We start from the raw sequence: 13,540 nt of genomic DNA on the forward strand, positions 1-13,540 counted from the left end.
TCACTGAAATACGTCCAATGTTTAAATTTAACTACATCTTTATAAAAATTGGGACAATGCTTGTAATGCTTAAAATCCAGTTGTTAAAAATCATTAGTTTGACTCAGAAACACTTGGAAGACTGCCCTGCAATGTGATGAACCACTTTCTCATTTCAATTAAATAATTAAGGATAAAGTATGTTCCAATATAGAGTCATAGAAAGAAATTAGAAAGATATGGCTAATTATAGTGCGATTATCATTACTTAACAGGCTGGAAACATTTTGCACTTATCTAATTTAAAAAGAAAAAATGAAAGTAAATAATGTTAATAATAAGCTACATTGTATTTGGAATTTAAACACTATTCTTAGCACACACATGTTTTAGTAAAGGTTTTAACAATTATTATTCAAGCAGAAGGCCAAACTGTATCACTTATTATTAACTCTATATTTTTTTATGCAGTTAATTGAATATGATTTTTAAGGGTTTTTTTTATTGTAACATACATTTCATTTTCTAAGTGTTTTTAGGATTTCTTTTATTAAAAAAATATTTACAACAGTTTATCTTTACTGACTGTGGGTGTGTGTTCACAGGTGATATGACTAATGTTAGTTTTTACTGATAAGGCTGTGACCCTCTGCTGTGTGACTTACCAGGGGTTGTGTTATGTAACTGTGCTTAAAATAGAGGCAATGTACAACAAATGTATTTTTAGTTGTTTATGGTAAGGGTCAACAAAAGGGGTCAAATATACTACTAACCTCAAAATTTAGAATCTGGTATTACAATAGCTTAGTATAATGTTTTAGTGTCCATACAATGTGACGTGTATGATAAAGTCCTAGCTTTATCTAGGTGATTAGGTTTGATTATTTATAAATTAAACAATCAAAACAACTAAAATAAAAGAGACATTTTTATTTAATTGGTAATTAGGGAATAAAAAAGGGAGAAATGGCTACTTTTAAAATCTACTCCAGTTTTCTGACACTTCCGGCTAAATCTGTGTGTAGGTGGGTTTAACACATTTGACAGTTCCCCATAATGTCCAATAGAGGGCGCCAAAAAGGCTTAAACATTTCTGGCCTAAGCTGTGGCTTAATCGTTTGAAAACTATAGGAGTAACAGACACTTAACTCTGTGATTTGACTGAAAGATTTAGAATGGATACGCCAAAAACCGAGACTGAACAATGAATAGAACTTAGTGAATTAGAGAGACTGAAAGAAAAAAAAAATCATTTAAAAGGAATGATTGTTTCAGGTTAAGTCAGTCATGTTATGTCAAGACAATTCAAATAAAAAGGGGCTATGTCTTAATAAATCCAGGGGCCATAGTAACAGATAATTGTAAAAATATCAAGGAGGAGGTATAATATAGAAAATGGGGTCTATAAGACCTGATTTTAATGTGAGTTAATTTTCTAAGCTTTTCTCAGATAATGTACATTACCCTTAATGAAATCAAAATGTAGTGTTTTTTATGTTTAAGATTAACTAAAATTGTGGCAGTTAAATTTAGCTATTACTGTTATCAGAATTTATTACCAACAAAGTATTATACTTGAAAAAACTTTGGCCTTCTTTACCCTCCAACATGTAACATATAAAACATATAAAAAAAATATTTACAATTGACATGAAAAATGGGATAAAAATACAGGGGGTCAACTGACAGCTGGTATCTTCTTGTTTGTATTTTTCAGTAGGGGTGCACCGATTGTAGTTTTCTGGCTGATCGATCACGAATCTTTAAAAAGCCTGACCTGCCGATTCCAGTTTTGGCCAACACTGATTGTTTTTGTCTGAAATGTTGCTAAATATAGCAAGAAAGTAATTGAGTTGGCAACAGTGGGCTGACTATTGTTAACTGCAAACGTGTGGATAAGTGACCTGGTGGCCTGGCCTGTCCGTGTGACTCTCTCACAGCAGCTGTAGGTATCCGCTGATCACCAATCTCCCAAAATTAAGGAAATCTGGTGCACCCCTACTTTTCAGTAGCGTTTTGTTGCAGAGTTCTGTTCCATGCGTTAACACAATACATTTTTGCTAAGAAGATTAAAAAGTGATGTGAATCTGAACATTATTTGCATAAATGTATATATGTAAATTGTGTTTAAATTTGTGGTAAAACAGACTCTAAAGACTTTTAGTATTGCAACAGAATAAAAGATGAACGCAGCATATTAGGAATTCTGCACTAAACAAGCGAAATAAAAATCAACTGCAAGAAAAACCATAGGAAAAAAAATGCCTACTGTAATTAAAGCTGAGGCGCAGTGGGCCGAGAAGCTACAACCGTTCACGTGACCTGAGACACGTGACAGTTGTAAAGCTAACTAGCTGTGGTCACGTGACCCATGATGTTTCGATCACGTGACCACAACAGGTCATATTTAATGGCGGCCGCCGTCGCTCGCTGCTCTGTGGGGCTCCCCAGCAGGAAAGGTATTTTATGAATATGTCACTTCGTTTCAGCCGCTTCAGTGTTAGTCAGTTAACATTAGCGGCTTAATTTAAAGCAGCTACATATAATCTATAGCAACCTTTACTAAAATCCCTTTTCAATACAGTGTAAATTATGACTTTATTTAGCCAATTTATGAGCAGAACACTATTTAAATCTATATTTGTTTTAATTTCTATGGATAAGGTAACGTAAGAACAGCTTTTATGCTACAGCCGCCAATTCTGATTGTATTTTATTACTAGTTCATGTGAGTGATATAGTGGGTAATCGTAAACTGGATGGGAGAAGATGCATAGTTTTGATATCAAGTGCCCTTCTGCGTTTAACGCTGTCTCATCCAACTTTTCTGTGAAGGATCAGGCTTATTTGTGACCAAGCAGCATTATAAAGACCAAAAATAACACAGCAGAAAGGCCACGGCTGAAGGCTTTAGGTTGTAAGAGGCTGCAAGACAATTTAGACCAAGATAGAGGTTCACCTTACAGCAGAACAACCTTAAACAACCAAAACTGCTATGAAGCAGTTTAGATCAAAGCCTATTTATGTACTACCATGGTACAGTCAAAATCCAGTCTTAAAGTGTGTTGAGTCTTTAGCAAGACCTGAAAACAAATGTTTACAGATATTCTTCATATACTGACTGAGCGTGGGCTCACTGTACAAAGAAGAATGGGCAGATAGGTCAGTCTGTGGATGTGTAAAGCCAGCAGAAACCTACCCCAAAAACTTGGAGCTGTGAAAAGTTCTTCAAGAAAGTATTTGACTCAGAGGGACAGAATATAGACTTTTAAAAATATTTTTCACATACACCAATTTGAAATCTATTGATAATTTTCCTTCCACTTCAAATTTTTTGTGTGGTCAAAAACATGATAAGTAATCCTGTTATAAAACATTTAGGTTTTTGATTGGAACATGAGAAAATAAAACAACAATAATCAAGGGTTATAAATAGTTTTGCATGGCACTTCACATTCGGGTTGTATACTTCCTTGTTGCATGCATCATTCAGTAGTTAGTGATGTAAAGAAAGCACAAATAAGTAGGAATCTCAAAAGTCTGAATGAAGAAAATCATATCCATTCTTTTAGCAAAAGAGTATGGTCTTTTTTTTATGAAGAATAATAAAAATAATGTTTTTTGTAGGAGTGGGTTGTTTCCTGCGAAGAGTTTCGTCTCTCGGAAGGTGGAGTCGCTCCAAAGATCTTCTGTGTGAGCAACATCGTAGCTTTTTCTGGCGGAAATGGAAAAGTTCTCACAACGTGGTTCGGCCTGCTACTGTTCGGCCAGCCTACGCAGTACCTAAGGTATCATTACACTCTGAAAAAATGATTTTTGATTTATTGATGGATCTTTTAGTTCGAACTTCTGCTTAAATGTTGATGCTTTTGAACAATAAAGCCATGGATCAAAAAGTAAATGCAGATGAGCTGAATAGAAAAAAATGAAAGTGAATGCAAGGTGAAGGACGTTTTCTCAGTTATCCATATTGTAACAACCGACATGTTTGAATTTCACATTCCTAAGTCCTACTAGTCTATTTTTTTCCCTTTAGTTTTCAACTGGCGTCATTAATTTATGCTACTCTAAACAAAACCGAAACTATTTAAGCTTAGAGTTCAGTTCAGTCTAGTTCATTTACATGTATCTCTTCTTATCTTCCCTCTGACTGAAGCACATCGTGCAGCCTGACTACGTCAGCACTGGGCTGGTCCCAGAATGGCCAGACTACATCGAGATCAAGAACCAAGAGCAGATCGAAGGCCTTGCTAGAGCATGTCAACTTGCCAGACACGTACTGCTACTTGCTGGAGGCAGTCTGAGAGTAGGAATAAAATCGCTGCAAGTCTTATTTAAGTTTATGTGTCATCAGAATATAAACAGCAACGTCTGTTATTTGTGGCTTTCAGGTTGGCATGACAACAGATGAAATAGACTTTATTGTGCACCAGGAGACAATCAGGCACAATGGTTACCCCTCCCCTCTTGGATATGGAGGTTTTCCTAAGTCAGTCTGTACATCTGTGAACAATGTGGTGTGTCATGGCATACCTGACAGGTAAACAGTTTGAATTTCCTTTTAAAGTCCAGCTAAATCTTTACATTAATTCTGTTTTCAAAACCGTTTTTTTTTTTTAAATGAACTAAACTCCGGTAACATTTTTCCACAATGTCAAATCTTTAAAGAACAAAAACAAAAAAAAGTGCTGAATAAAGGGAACTTTCATGGAATCGCATGTGTAACAAGGCAACAATTGTAAGCTGTTTTAAAATGTAATGCGATACGTTGTGATCTGCAGTCGCAAACTTGAAGATGGTGACATTATCAACATCGACGTCACAGTAAGTTTATACAGTGCTCCACATTTTATAAATAAAACCTTATGCTGCAGATGCCAACAACAAAACCCACATGTCTTACCTCGGCTTTGTTTGGGATAGGTGTATTCGGATGGTTACCATGGTGACACCTCAGAAACCTTCTTGATTGGTCAGGTGGATGAGGTCGGGCAACGGCTGGTAGAGACGGCGAGGCGTTGCAGAGATGAGGCCATTGCCGTATGCAAACCAGGAACACAGCTTTGTGTTATAGGAAATACTATCAGGTATACGTTGCAGCAAATACACGTGTCAAATGTTCACATACAACTGGGTGTTGTTCTTGTTCTATTTTACCACTTATGTTAAATCGGTTCTGTATCTGCAGTGAAATAGCCCAGTCCAATGGCTTTCAAGTTTGTCCATATTTCATTGGGCATGGAATAGGCTCGTATTTTCATTGCCATCCTGAGATTTGGCACCATGGTAAGTTGGTCCTTAATTGCAGTATGTGATTTAGACAATGAGATTTTTATTATTATGCATTTATTATGCATTTATTATACATTCACAAGAAAAAACAGGGCTTGTATTGGTTCATTATGATAAAGAATGCTTTTCATTTCAGCTAATGATAATGACATAACCATGGATGAAGGGATGTCTTTCACAATAGGTAGGATAATTCAGTTTTTTTTCCCTCTTCATAAATATGCAAATCTCTGGGATTAATGGTTGTTAATGTTTGTTAATCTTGATCTGTTAGAGCCTATAGTGATGGAGGGGTCTCCAGAGTTCAGAATCCTTAAGGACAAATGGACCGCGGTGTCGGTCGACGATAAAAGGTAATAAGTGGTTTGTATTTGCAACATCTTATTCCACTAAAGCTGAATGACAGTGTTAGGAAATAGCAGTGTACTGCTGAGTTTTGTTCAACATGTGGCGTGCAGAGACTCCTGGACCATACTTAGTGAGATATGAAAGTTTTAGGAGGGCTCAACTGGGGAGTGAGTTATGCTCTGCTTATTACATTTTTGCAGGAGATTGTTGCAAATCTGCAAATCGCCACAAAATAAACTCTGAAGTTTTTGCTCACAACCTAATTTGATACAAAAAAGGTTTATAGCAGAATAAATAGTTTGGATTTGAGACTGAATACTGCACCTTTGCCCTAAACACTTAATTTATGGATAGAAGCTGATAGACCATTAGTTCAGCATTCATTACTTTTATGCTCATTTAGACGAAACTATATGTAAGCCTAATGCAACCTTTTGAAAAATACATTTGCTTTAATGTATCTAAATGGATTTAGAGAACAGTCAAATATACCACATGGTGTATTTTGTTCTAAAACAACAGAATTGAACTATACTAATCAACAAACATACTATAAAGATCATTAACCTATTTCAAAATTAAGTGTACTAATTACATTTGGTAATACATAGAAAGTATACATCACAGTTGTTTTTTTTGCCTTTGTAAATAAATCAACGGAGAAAATATTTACACTTGTTAGTTTATTTGAGTACGCATATTTGACAGAAACAATTGGGTTACCCTACATTTTATAAACATATAATTAAGGGCGAAAGATGAGAGGAAAGCCTCGAAAGGGGGTTAAGTGGATTATTTTGTTTAAAATTGAATTTGCTCCTTACAAAATTTTGTTTAAATTTGGTCATACAGGTCAGCTCAGTTTGAACACACGGTGCTCATCACATCTGACGGAGTGAAGATTCTCACCAAACTACCAGAAGAAAACAATCTGTGACAGAAATGGACTACTACCTGGAATGGTACATCAATTGTGGATCTAAGCTACGTTTTGTGATTAACAAAAGAAAAGCAGTTATGCTACCAGCTCTTAACGTAGAATGACAAAGACCAAGGTTTTCGATCATTAAGCAATACCAACTTGTTCTGTATGTTATACTGGATCTCGAGACTTACTGCTAAAGCTGAACTAATTATGTGGTCGAGGTATTTCATTGTCTTACAAAATACGTTTTTCTTAAGCTAAAAGCCCTTTTTCCTCACATAAACCTTTAGTGTAACTTAAATTTTATAAGTTGCATTAAAAAAATGAAATAATGTTCTTTTTTCTTTGAGTTTTACTCCCTTTGTGTGTTTAAGCTTGAAGCTGTTTGGATTATAGATATGTATTTTTCTTGGAAAAACTTGATTCTTAACTCTTCATATCCAAATTCAGATGATAAATGCAGCCAGGAGGTGGCAGCACAAACTCAGACTTTGCTGATAATGTTTCACGCCCTTTCAGTCTGTTAAATAGAAGCAGCTCTACACCCCATTTGACCCTTTTGTATTTGTTTCTCATTGCAGGGTTGTAAAAGCCGGTGTATAAATCTGAGTTTTGAGCAAGCCTGCCTCTTGACACTGAAGTCTCCATATTGACATTAATCCAATGCAGCTGTCACCAGTTATGCACCATTGGCAAATTGCAGAGCATGAAACTGTTCAGAGGCTTGATAGGCATTGTGTAATGTAATATCTTGACTTTATATGTCACATTTTTTTAGGTAAAATTAAAAAGAAAGGGGTTTGCTTGGGGAAGTAAAAGCAATTCATTGACTTTTTTTTACTGTGACCTGTCTCTGCATCCAGTCTTCAGATTGATGTAAGGTTGAGCAAAACGTGAGAACAAGTACTTTGAGCACAACTAAGAGGTTGGCTACTGCTTTAGACGATATACTGCTATGATTGTTTGAGTAAATGCTGATAAATCTCAAGAGACTTGGTAATATGTGATCCCAGCCCATTGTAAGGGTGTGTTTTCATTTCCTGCTGGTGTGTGTGAGGCAGAGTGGGTATGTGTGATCATGCCAACAGTTTGTGGGCGAAGCAGGAAGGATTAATCAAATAAAGGTGGGCCATGTGCAGCCAGGATATGATTCAAGTTTTAACATATTAAGTGATTAATATCAGGTGACGTAACTCACATATGTTTTGTAACACTTTCATTTAATATACAGAAAAAAGCTCCAAATTTCTACACTCCACACTTGATCACAGCTTTAGTTATTTGTTAAAGATCTACAGTCTTGTCTTTGATTTTTAGGGTGGGGCATGCAAACCTGAAGGAGCTTGCACTCCCTATGATTCAGATTGTGATGACGCATACATTTTTTTTATAATCATCCTCCTGCAAATGATTGACGAAGAGCCTAACGTTCAGCTTGCACATCATTTTTATGATGATGATAGATTCAGCAAAAGTGGAGAAGTGAAGGCAGTAGAGATACATAACATCGAAGAAGTAGAAAAGAGGGGAGTGCTTGAGGGAATTTTTGCTGCCGTCTTTCATTATTTTCCTGCATGTTGGGACTCAATCCCAAACCCTTTCTTTGCAGTTTTATTGTAAAATCTTCAGCCGCTGGAGAAGTGGAAATCTTAACACTGGGGAGCGTAAGATTTGATTTTTACCCAGCTTTTATAAATTGTTACCTAGAGATGTTTCTCAAGCCTGTTTCACATTCCAGGTGCACATACCTACATCCCTGTCTTTCTGTGAGTGAAGCTGTTATATTTCACACTTTTCTGGGACTTTTCACCGTGAAGCACCACAGACATTTATGGTTTCCCTGGTGATCTGCAGCGTTGTGACATTAACAGAGTGATGCATCGTTTCCAAACTTGTGCAGGCAGATTTGCTTTATACACAACAGACAAATGTTATCTGCTTATTCATACTCTGTAATGATTTGATTCATCAGTGAATCCAAGGGCTAAACTAACACCTGAGCTTACTTGGTACTTTGCTGAACCAGGACACGTGGCCTCAGGCTCAACCAGACTGGGTAACACCCAATTCCTGAGGGTTTTACAAACTGGAGGATAAGAAAGTGGAAATAAAGACAACAAAAAATTCATACACATCTTCTTGTAGTTGCATTCAATTGTCAGCCTGTATGTTTTTGGTTGAGATTAGATTTAATTGTTAAGTCCGGTTTATTAGGTTAACTAAACCTATGTACGAATGGATTTAAAATGAGCCCACATGTTCTAGCAAACAAACTGTTAAAACGTGGGTGTGTGGATACGAAAAAAAAGTAAACTGAGATCTGCAGACAAGCACAGAGTGTTTTCTCTGATATTTACAAGGTTTAAAATGAACTAGACTTTGAATTTGAAATTTCTGGAGTCTTAGTACAGTGTAAATCTTGCTGTGAGCTCCTGGAATAAGCAATTCATCTACTCTCCCATTGTGTTGCTGTGATAACTGTTTATATCTTTTCCATCTGTGTGAGTCTTTGTTCCTCTGAAAAACTTCTTGATCCTAAACAACCAAAGCAACTTGCCAAACTGTGAACAGGAATGCTGTGTTACAGGTGGTGTGTGTGTGTGTGTTTGTGTGGATGGTATGTATTACCCGAGGCTGCTCCAAAGAGACTGATAAATTACGTCTTGTTTCTATTGTTTAGAGATTCACATCACTTAAATGCTCACTAGGAACAATGCAAGGAACTGAGTACACACTTTGGTCATATTAGATAAAAGGAACAAAATCCTTTACCAAAACCAGACACATTTCCCTTGATTGGCTACATAATTTTTCCAAGTGAAATAAACAAATTTTTAATAACAATGTTTCGTGGCACAAATGTACTCATGGTAAAAAGAACATACACCCTCTCTGTTAATTTCAAAGGTTTTGTGTATAAATGATCTGTGTGATGGTGTTGTTTTCTTTGGCTTTAACAGTTTGAGTTTTGGGTTTCAACTTGTACAAAATTGCAATCTATACTGTGAAGAAATGTGTTCAAAACATGGATTAGTAAAACTCGGTTTGTATACATTAGGTTGATCTTATGATAAAGAAATGCCATGAGTTCAGATAATATAATCCTCTGTGTGATGTCCAATTTAATTTACGTAGGTTTTTACAGTGAACAGTGGAAAGTACTGATTTCCACCAGGGCGTGTGAAGCTGCAGTATCAAAGAAGTGATGCATCAGCTTCAGACTTGTTCAGGCAGATCTGTCTCATACAAAGCTGAGTCTGACTGAATAATCCATTAAGCATGGTAGAAATCAGAGTTCCTCAGGCCTAAACAAAATGGTATTGTAGCTTCTTTGATGCATGACGTCTGGGTCATGCATCAAATGTTGTGCTTTCAGCAACAAAATTAAAAAGATCCCAGTTGTAAAACAGGCGGTGGCTTTAAAAACGGCACTCTGGAGAGGATGAAATCCTTTTGTTTTATGTGACAGTTTAAAAAAAAAAAAGAAAGAATAAAATCAGTACTGATGAGCCTGTTACAAAAAAAGAATAAAACCAGTACTGATGAGCCTGTTGTGACCAGGCTTGGTCCTCATCAGTCATAATCTGCTGTGGGATATGCTCCTGTTCTGTGTTACCTTAACAAGCTGATCGCAAAAACAACTGTGCAACCAACTTGCTGCTAATCATAGCATCACATTTTGACAAAGAAAAGAAGATTAAAGAAAAAAAATGGATAAGAATAGAAATAAAACATATATACTGCAAAGCTAATAAGTGAACAATATTTTCAAAAGGGGGAGAAAAAAACCACCTAGTAAAAAAGTGAACATTTTTCCACTTTATATCAAAGACAGACCCTTTCAATTACCTTGGAGAATAATGTCATGTTTTTACATAATATGATGCCATTTCATAGTCAGTTGTCAGAATAGCATTCTTGACCTTTGCAACTACAAGAGCAGGCCATACCTCTGTCTTTTAATTTTTCTCTTGTCAATCCTAAAAACATCCATATCTGCATTCCAATCTGTAGATGACATGTGCTTTGTTTCTGTTTGCTAAATATGTCATTCAATTTACTGGGGGTGTGTTCATTTAGTTATGAATGCGACAGCAGACAAAGACTCCGATGAAGACCAAGCTTGGTCACATATATTCATATCTTAAACACTACATCGTTAATTATATAATTTGCCTGTTTTTTAGACTGGATTATACTGAGAAATTTTGATATAGAAAAAAAAGTTACTTTTAAAATGAAAAGTGACATCCATCCAGTTCACACTAATGCAAATTGCTACTGGCTAACAGAAACAGTCTGTTAAAATAAAATGTTCTTCCTTCGGTTTTCTGTATTTTACTCCTTGGAATATGTGATCCAGCTGAAGACTGACTTAGCAACCTATTGAGGTTGACCTATTGAGGTTGACTGGATCACATATCCAGTAATCCAGTCAACCTCAATAGGTTGACTTGGCTCAACCTATTGAGCACTACTATATGTGAAATGGTATTGCTGCTGTTAACGGAAAGAAAATGCACTAGTAGAGAGAAAAGTGGACATAAAAAGTGGAAACAAACTTAACCTTTTCACCCTTCTTTACTTTCTAGCTGCTACCAAGTATCAGAGCTAAGATGTACTATGTTTAGTCAATAACGCCTTTGAACAGGGCCGTTTTACCTTGTAATAACATCTATCTTGACTTCTTTGACTACACAATCTTTCTGTTATAAAGCAAATTACTGCCACGTTTCAGGTTACGGTGAACACTCCTTGTCTTAGAGTAAAGCAGTAAATCAGAGAAATAAAGTTTGACCTTTTGATGATGTTCTAAAACCCCTTTCACTTTAAAGGAGAGGAGAGAGCCACTCTTTGAGAACACCCTGCAACATACATGTATGTCATTTTTGATTGGCAAGATGTCTAATAAAGTGTGTCTTGTACAGATTTTAGATTATAAATGTTTCTTTTTTGAAAATCCCCCCACATTATTCAAAATACTAGAGCTTGGTTCACAATAAAAATATGACTTCCCTTTATAAGGGTTTACCTTCTCTGCAAATGAGATAAGATTAAAGAGCATAAGTATCCCAGCTTATCCGAATGGGAGAAAGTATAAAGACAATGCACCTGATAACACATGAAACAAACATTATCTTTTCAGTAACATTGTTCCTTAGAATGTGTTTTTCCTCCACCAAATGAACCTTTTACACCCTGTGAACCGGTCAGGTTACTTAACTTTTTTTTTTTCTTTTTTTTTTACACCTGGGCCCATTAAGATTTGAGGCCTAGCCCAACAAACAGCAGCTATCTCACGTTACATCCCCTGGCCAGGGCTGGGACACACACGCACCCACACACACGTACACCCCCACACAAACACAGTTAACTCCCAAGGTAAATGTACAAAGAACTGTGCCCTGAAGGTGTTGTGGTAACTAGACTAGATGAGACAGCTGCAGTTACTTTATGTCAACTGTAGTCAACACACTCATTAAAATCTCTAGTTTAGCCTGTTTAGCTTCTACTATCATATTGAATCAATACAGTGATATGAAGCAGGATGTAAATTAAAGCTGCCCCCACTGTTTCACCTAACTGCTAATTGATAAAACCACTTTTACGCTGTTTGATTGTACATAACACACCCTAATCCATTCAACACTCACAATGTTTGGTGTGGTATTAATGCCAAACATCCTGACCTGATAAGCAAATGTCAAAACATGATTATAGAGACAAACTTTCACATGACACTAGGATATATATTCCTAATGTAGTTATGTAGCAGCAGAAATGTTCCTCTGGCTTTAGAAAAGTAAAAATACAGGATGCATGTTTGCCAACTGTCTGTGATATGTCACTCTTAAGTTGGTGTTGTTCTTACAAAACAATGAGCCGGCTACTGTTTTTGAGCTGAGCTTAGGGTCAATGAGTTTAAAATCCAGAAGAACACTCAGCTTGTCTCTGGTCAATGTCTTGCAGTCTTATACCAGATTTATGTATGTTCTGAAAGAGATTCATGTTCAAATGTTTCAAATATCCAATGTTTCTTTCCCCAGACATCTTAAATACTAAGGTGAGGGAGAAGAACTCAGGTATAGTGCTGTGTTTAAGTTTGCTTTAGTTGTGAAAGAGTCTAGATTTGGAGTTCAGTATGAGTATTTAAGTTGATAAAACACCCCACCGTGAACTGTGCTCCACCCTCAGGGGAGTTTCTTTACTTTATCCAGAGCTGTGGCTTTAAGGACAAATAAAGGGCTGTGATTCGGGCAGGTCCGGGCGCTGCCTTACTTCCCCACCCCGTCCTGTGTGCTTTGTGTGTCGGAGGATTGCTCTCACCATTACAGCTATTCTTCAGCATCTGAGGGAATGCTTTAGCTCCTCAGCTGCAGAACATGCTGTACGGAGAGGAGTGTTCATGACTCCGATCTTCAGAGGAAATCAGTGAAATAATTTGCTGTTGAGTAAAATAACAAATCTTAGTTTTTATAGAAAAAGAAATTACTTGTGAATAAAGTTAGAAAATTGATCACTGCTGATGTTTTGTACTCACTCTGTCACAGTGAATATCCTGTTAATATGGGATATTTGATAAATTCGGATGAAATGTATTTACCATCATCTTTGACATTGTTACTGTTTTTAATGATGCATCTTCGTGGGAACCGAATATGCATCATTCTTTGGCTCCCACCAAAGAATGATGCATCAGACCTCTGACTGATCAAGAAAACAATGTCAATGGCTTGTTTGGTCCAACTTCCATGTCCAGGCTGAAGAAAAGCCTCCCCACGACATAATACTGCCACCACTGTGTTTCACAGAGAGCATCAAGTTTTCAGGGTTCTGTTTTTTTAAGCTCACGGACTGAATGGCGATTCTTGAAATGTAGAAACCTTGGTATACTTCTTTATGACCTAACCCTGCTCTGAACTTCTCCACTTCTTTATCTCCATGGTGTTGTTTGTTCACTAATGTTCTCTGATCAATCTCCGAGGCCTTCAGAGA

At 36.6% G+C, this 13,540-nt stretch overlaps 1 protein-coding gene across 1 annotated transcript; it reads left to right on the top strand.

The window, feature by feature from the left end:
* Positions 1-2,350: 2,350 nt before the first annotated feature.
* Positions 2,351-11,473, top strand: metap1d (methionyl aminopeptidase type 1D (mitochondrial)). The gene is made up of 10 exons (XM_032565840.1): positions 2,351-2,438; positions 3,607-3,767; positions 4,136-4,285; positions 4,371-4,519; positions 4,761-4,803; positions 4,903-5,066; positions 5,168-5,265; positions 5,408-5,455; positions 5,546-5,624; positions 6,472-11,473. The coding sequence occupies exons 1-10, from the start codon at positions 2,351-2,353 to the stop codon at positions 6,554-6,556; spliced, it is 1,065 nt and encodes a 354-aa protein (XP_032421731.1). The 3' UTR covers positions 6,557-11,473.
* The last annotated feature ends 2,067 nt before the right edge of the window (positions 11,474-13,540 follow it).

This window comes from Xiphophorus hellerii, chromosome 6, assembly GCF_003331165.1.
Source record: "Xiphophorus hellerii strain 12219 chromosome 6, Xiphophorus_hellerii-4.1, whole genome shotgun sequence".
Classification (NCBI taxonomy): Eukaryota; Metazoa; Chordata; class Actinopteri; order Cyprinodontiformes; family Poeciliidae; genus Xiphophorus; species Xiphophorus hellerii.

Excerpts from the sequence above, each read along its gene's own strand:
- metap1d (XM_032565840.1), top strand. The coding sequence starts at position 2,351 with ATGATGTTTCGATCACGTGACCACAACAGGTCATATTTAATGGCGGCC. Across the intron at positions 5,266-5,407 it reads TCCTGAGATTTGGCACCATG|CTAATGATAATGACATAACC; the intron begins GTAAGTTGGTCC and ends TTTTCATTTCAG. Across the intron at positions 5,456-5,545 it reads AGGGATGTCTTTCACAATAG|AGCCTATAGTGATGGAGGGG; the intron begins GTAGGATAATTC and ends TTGATCTGTTAG.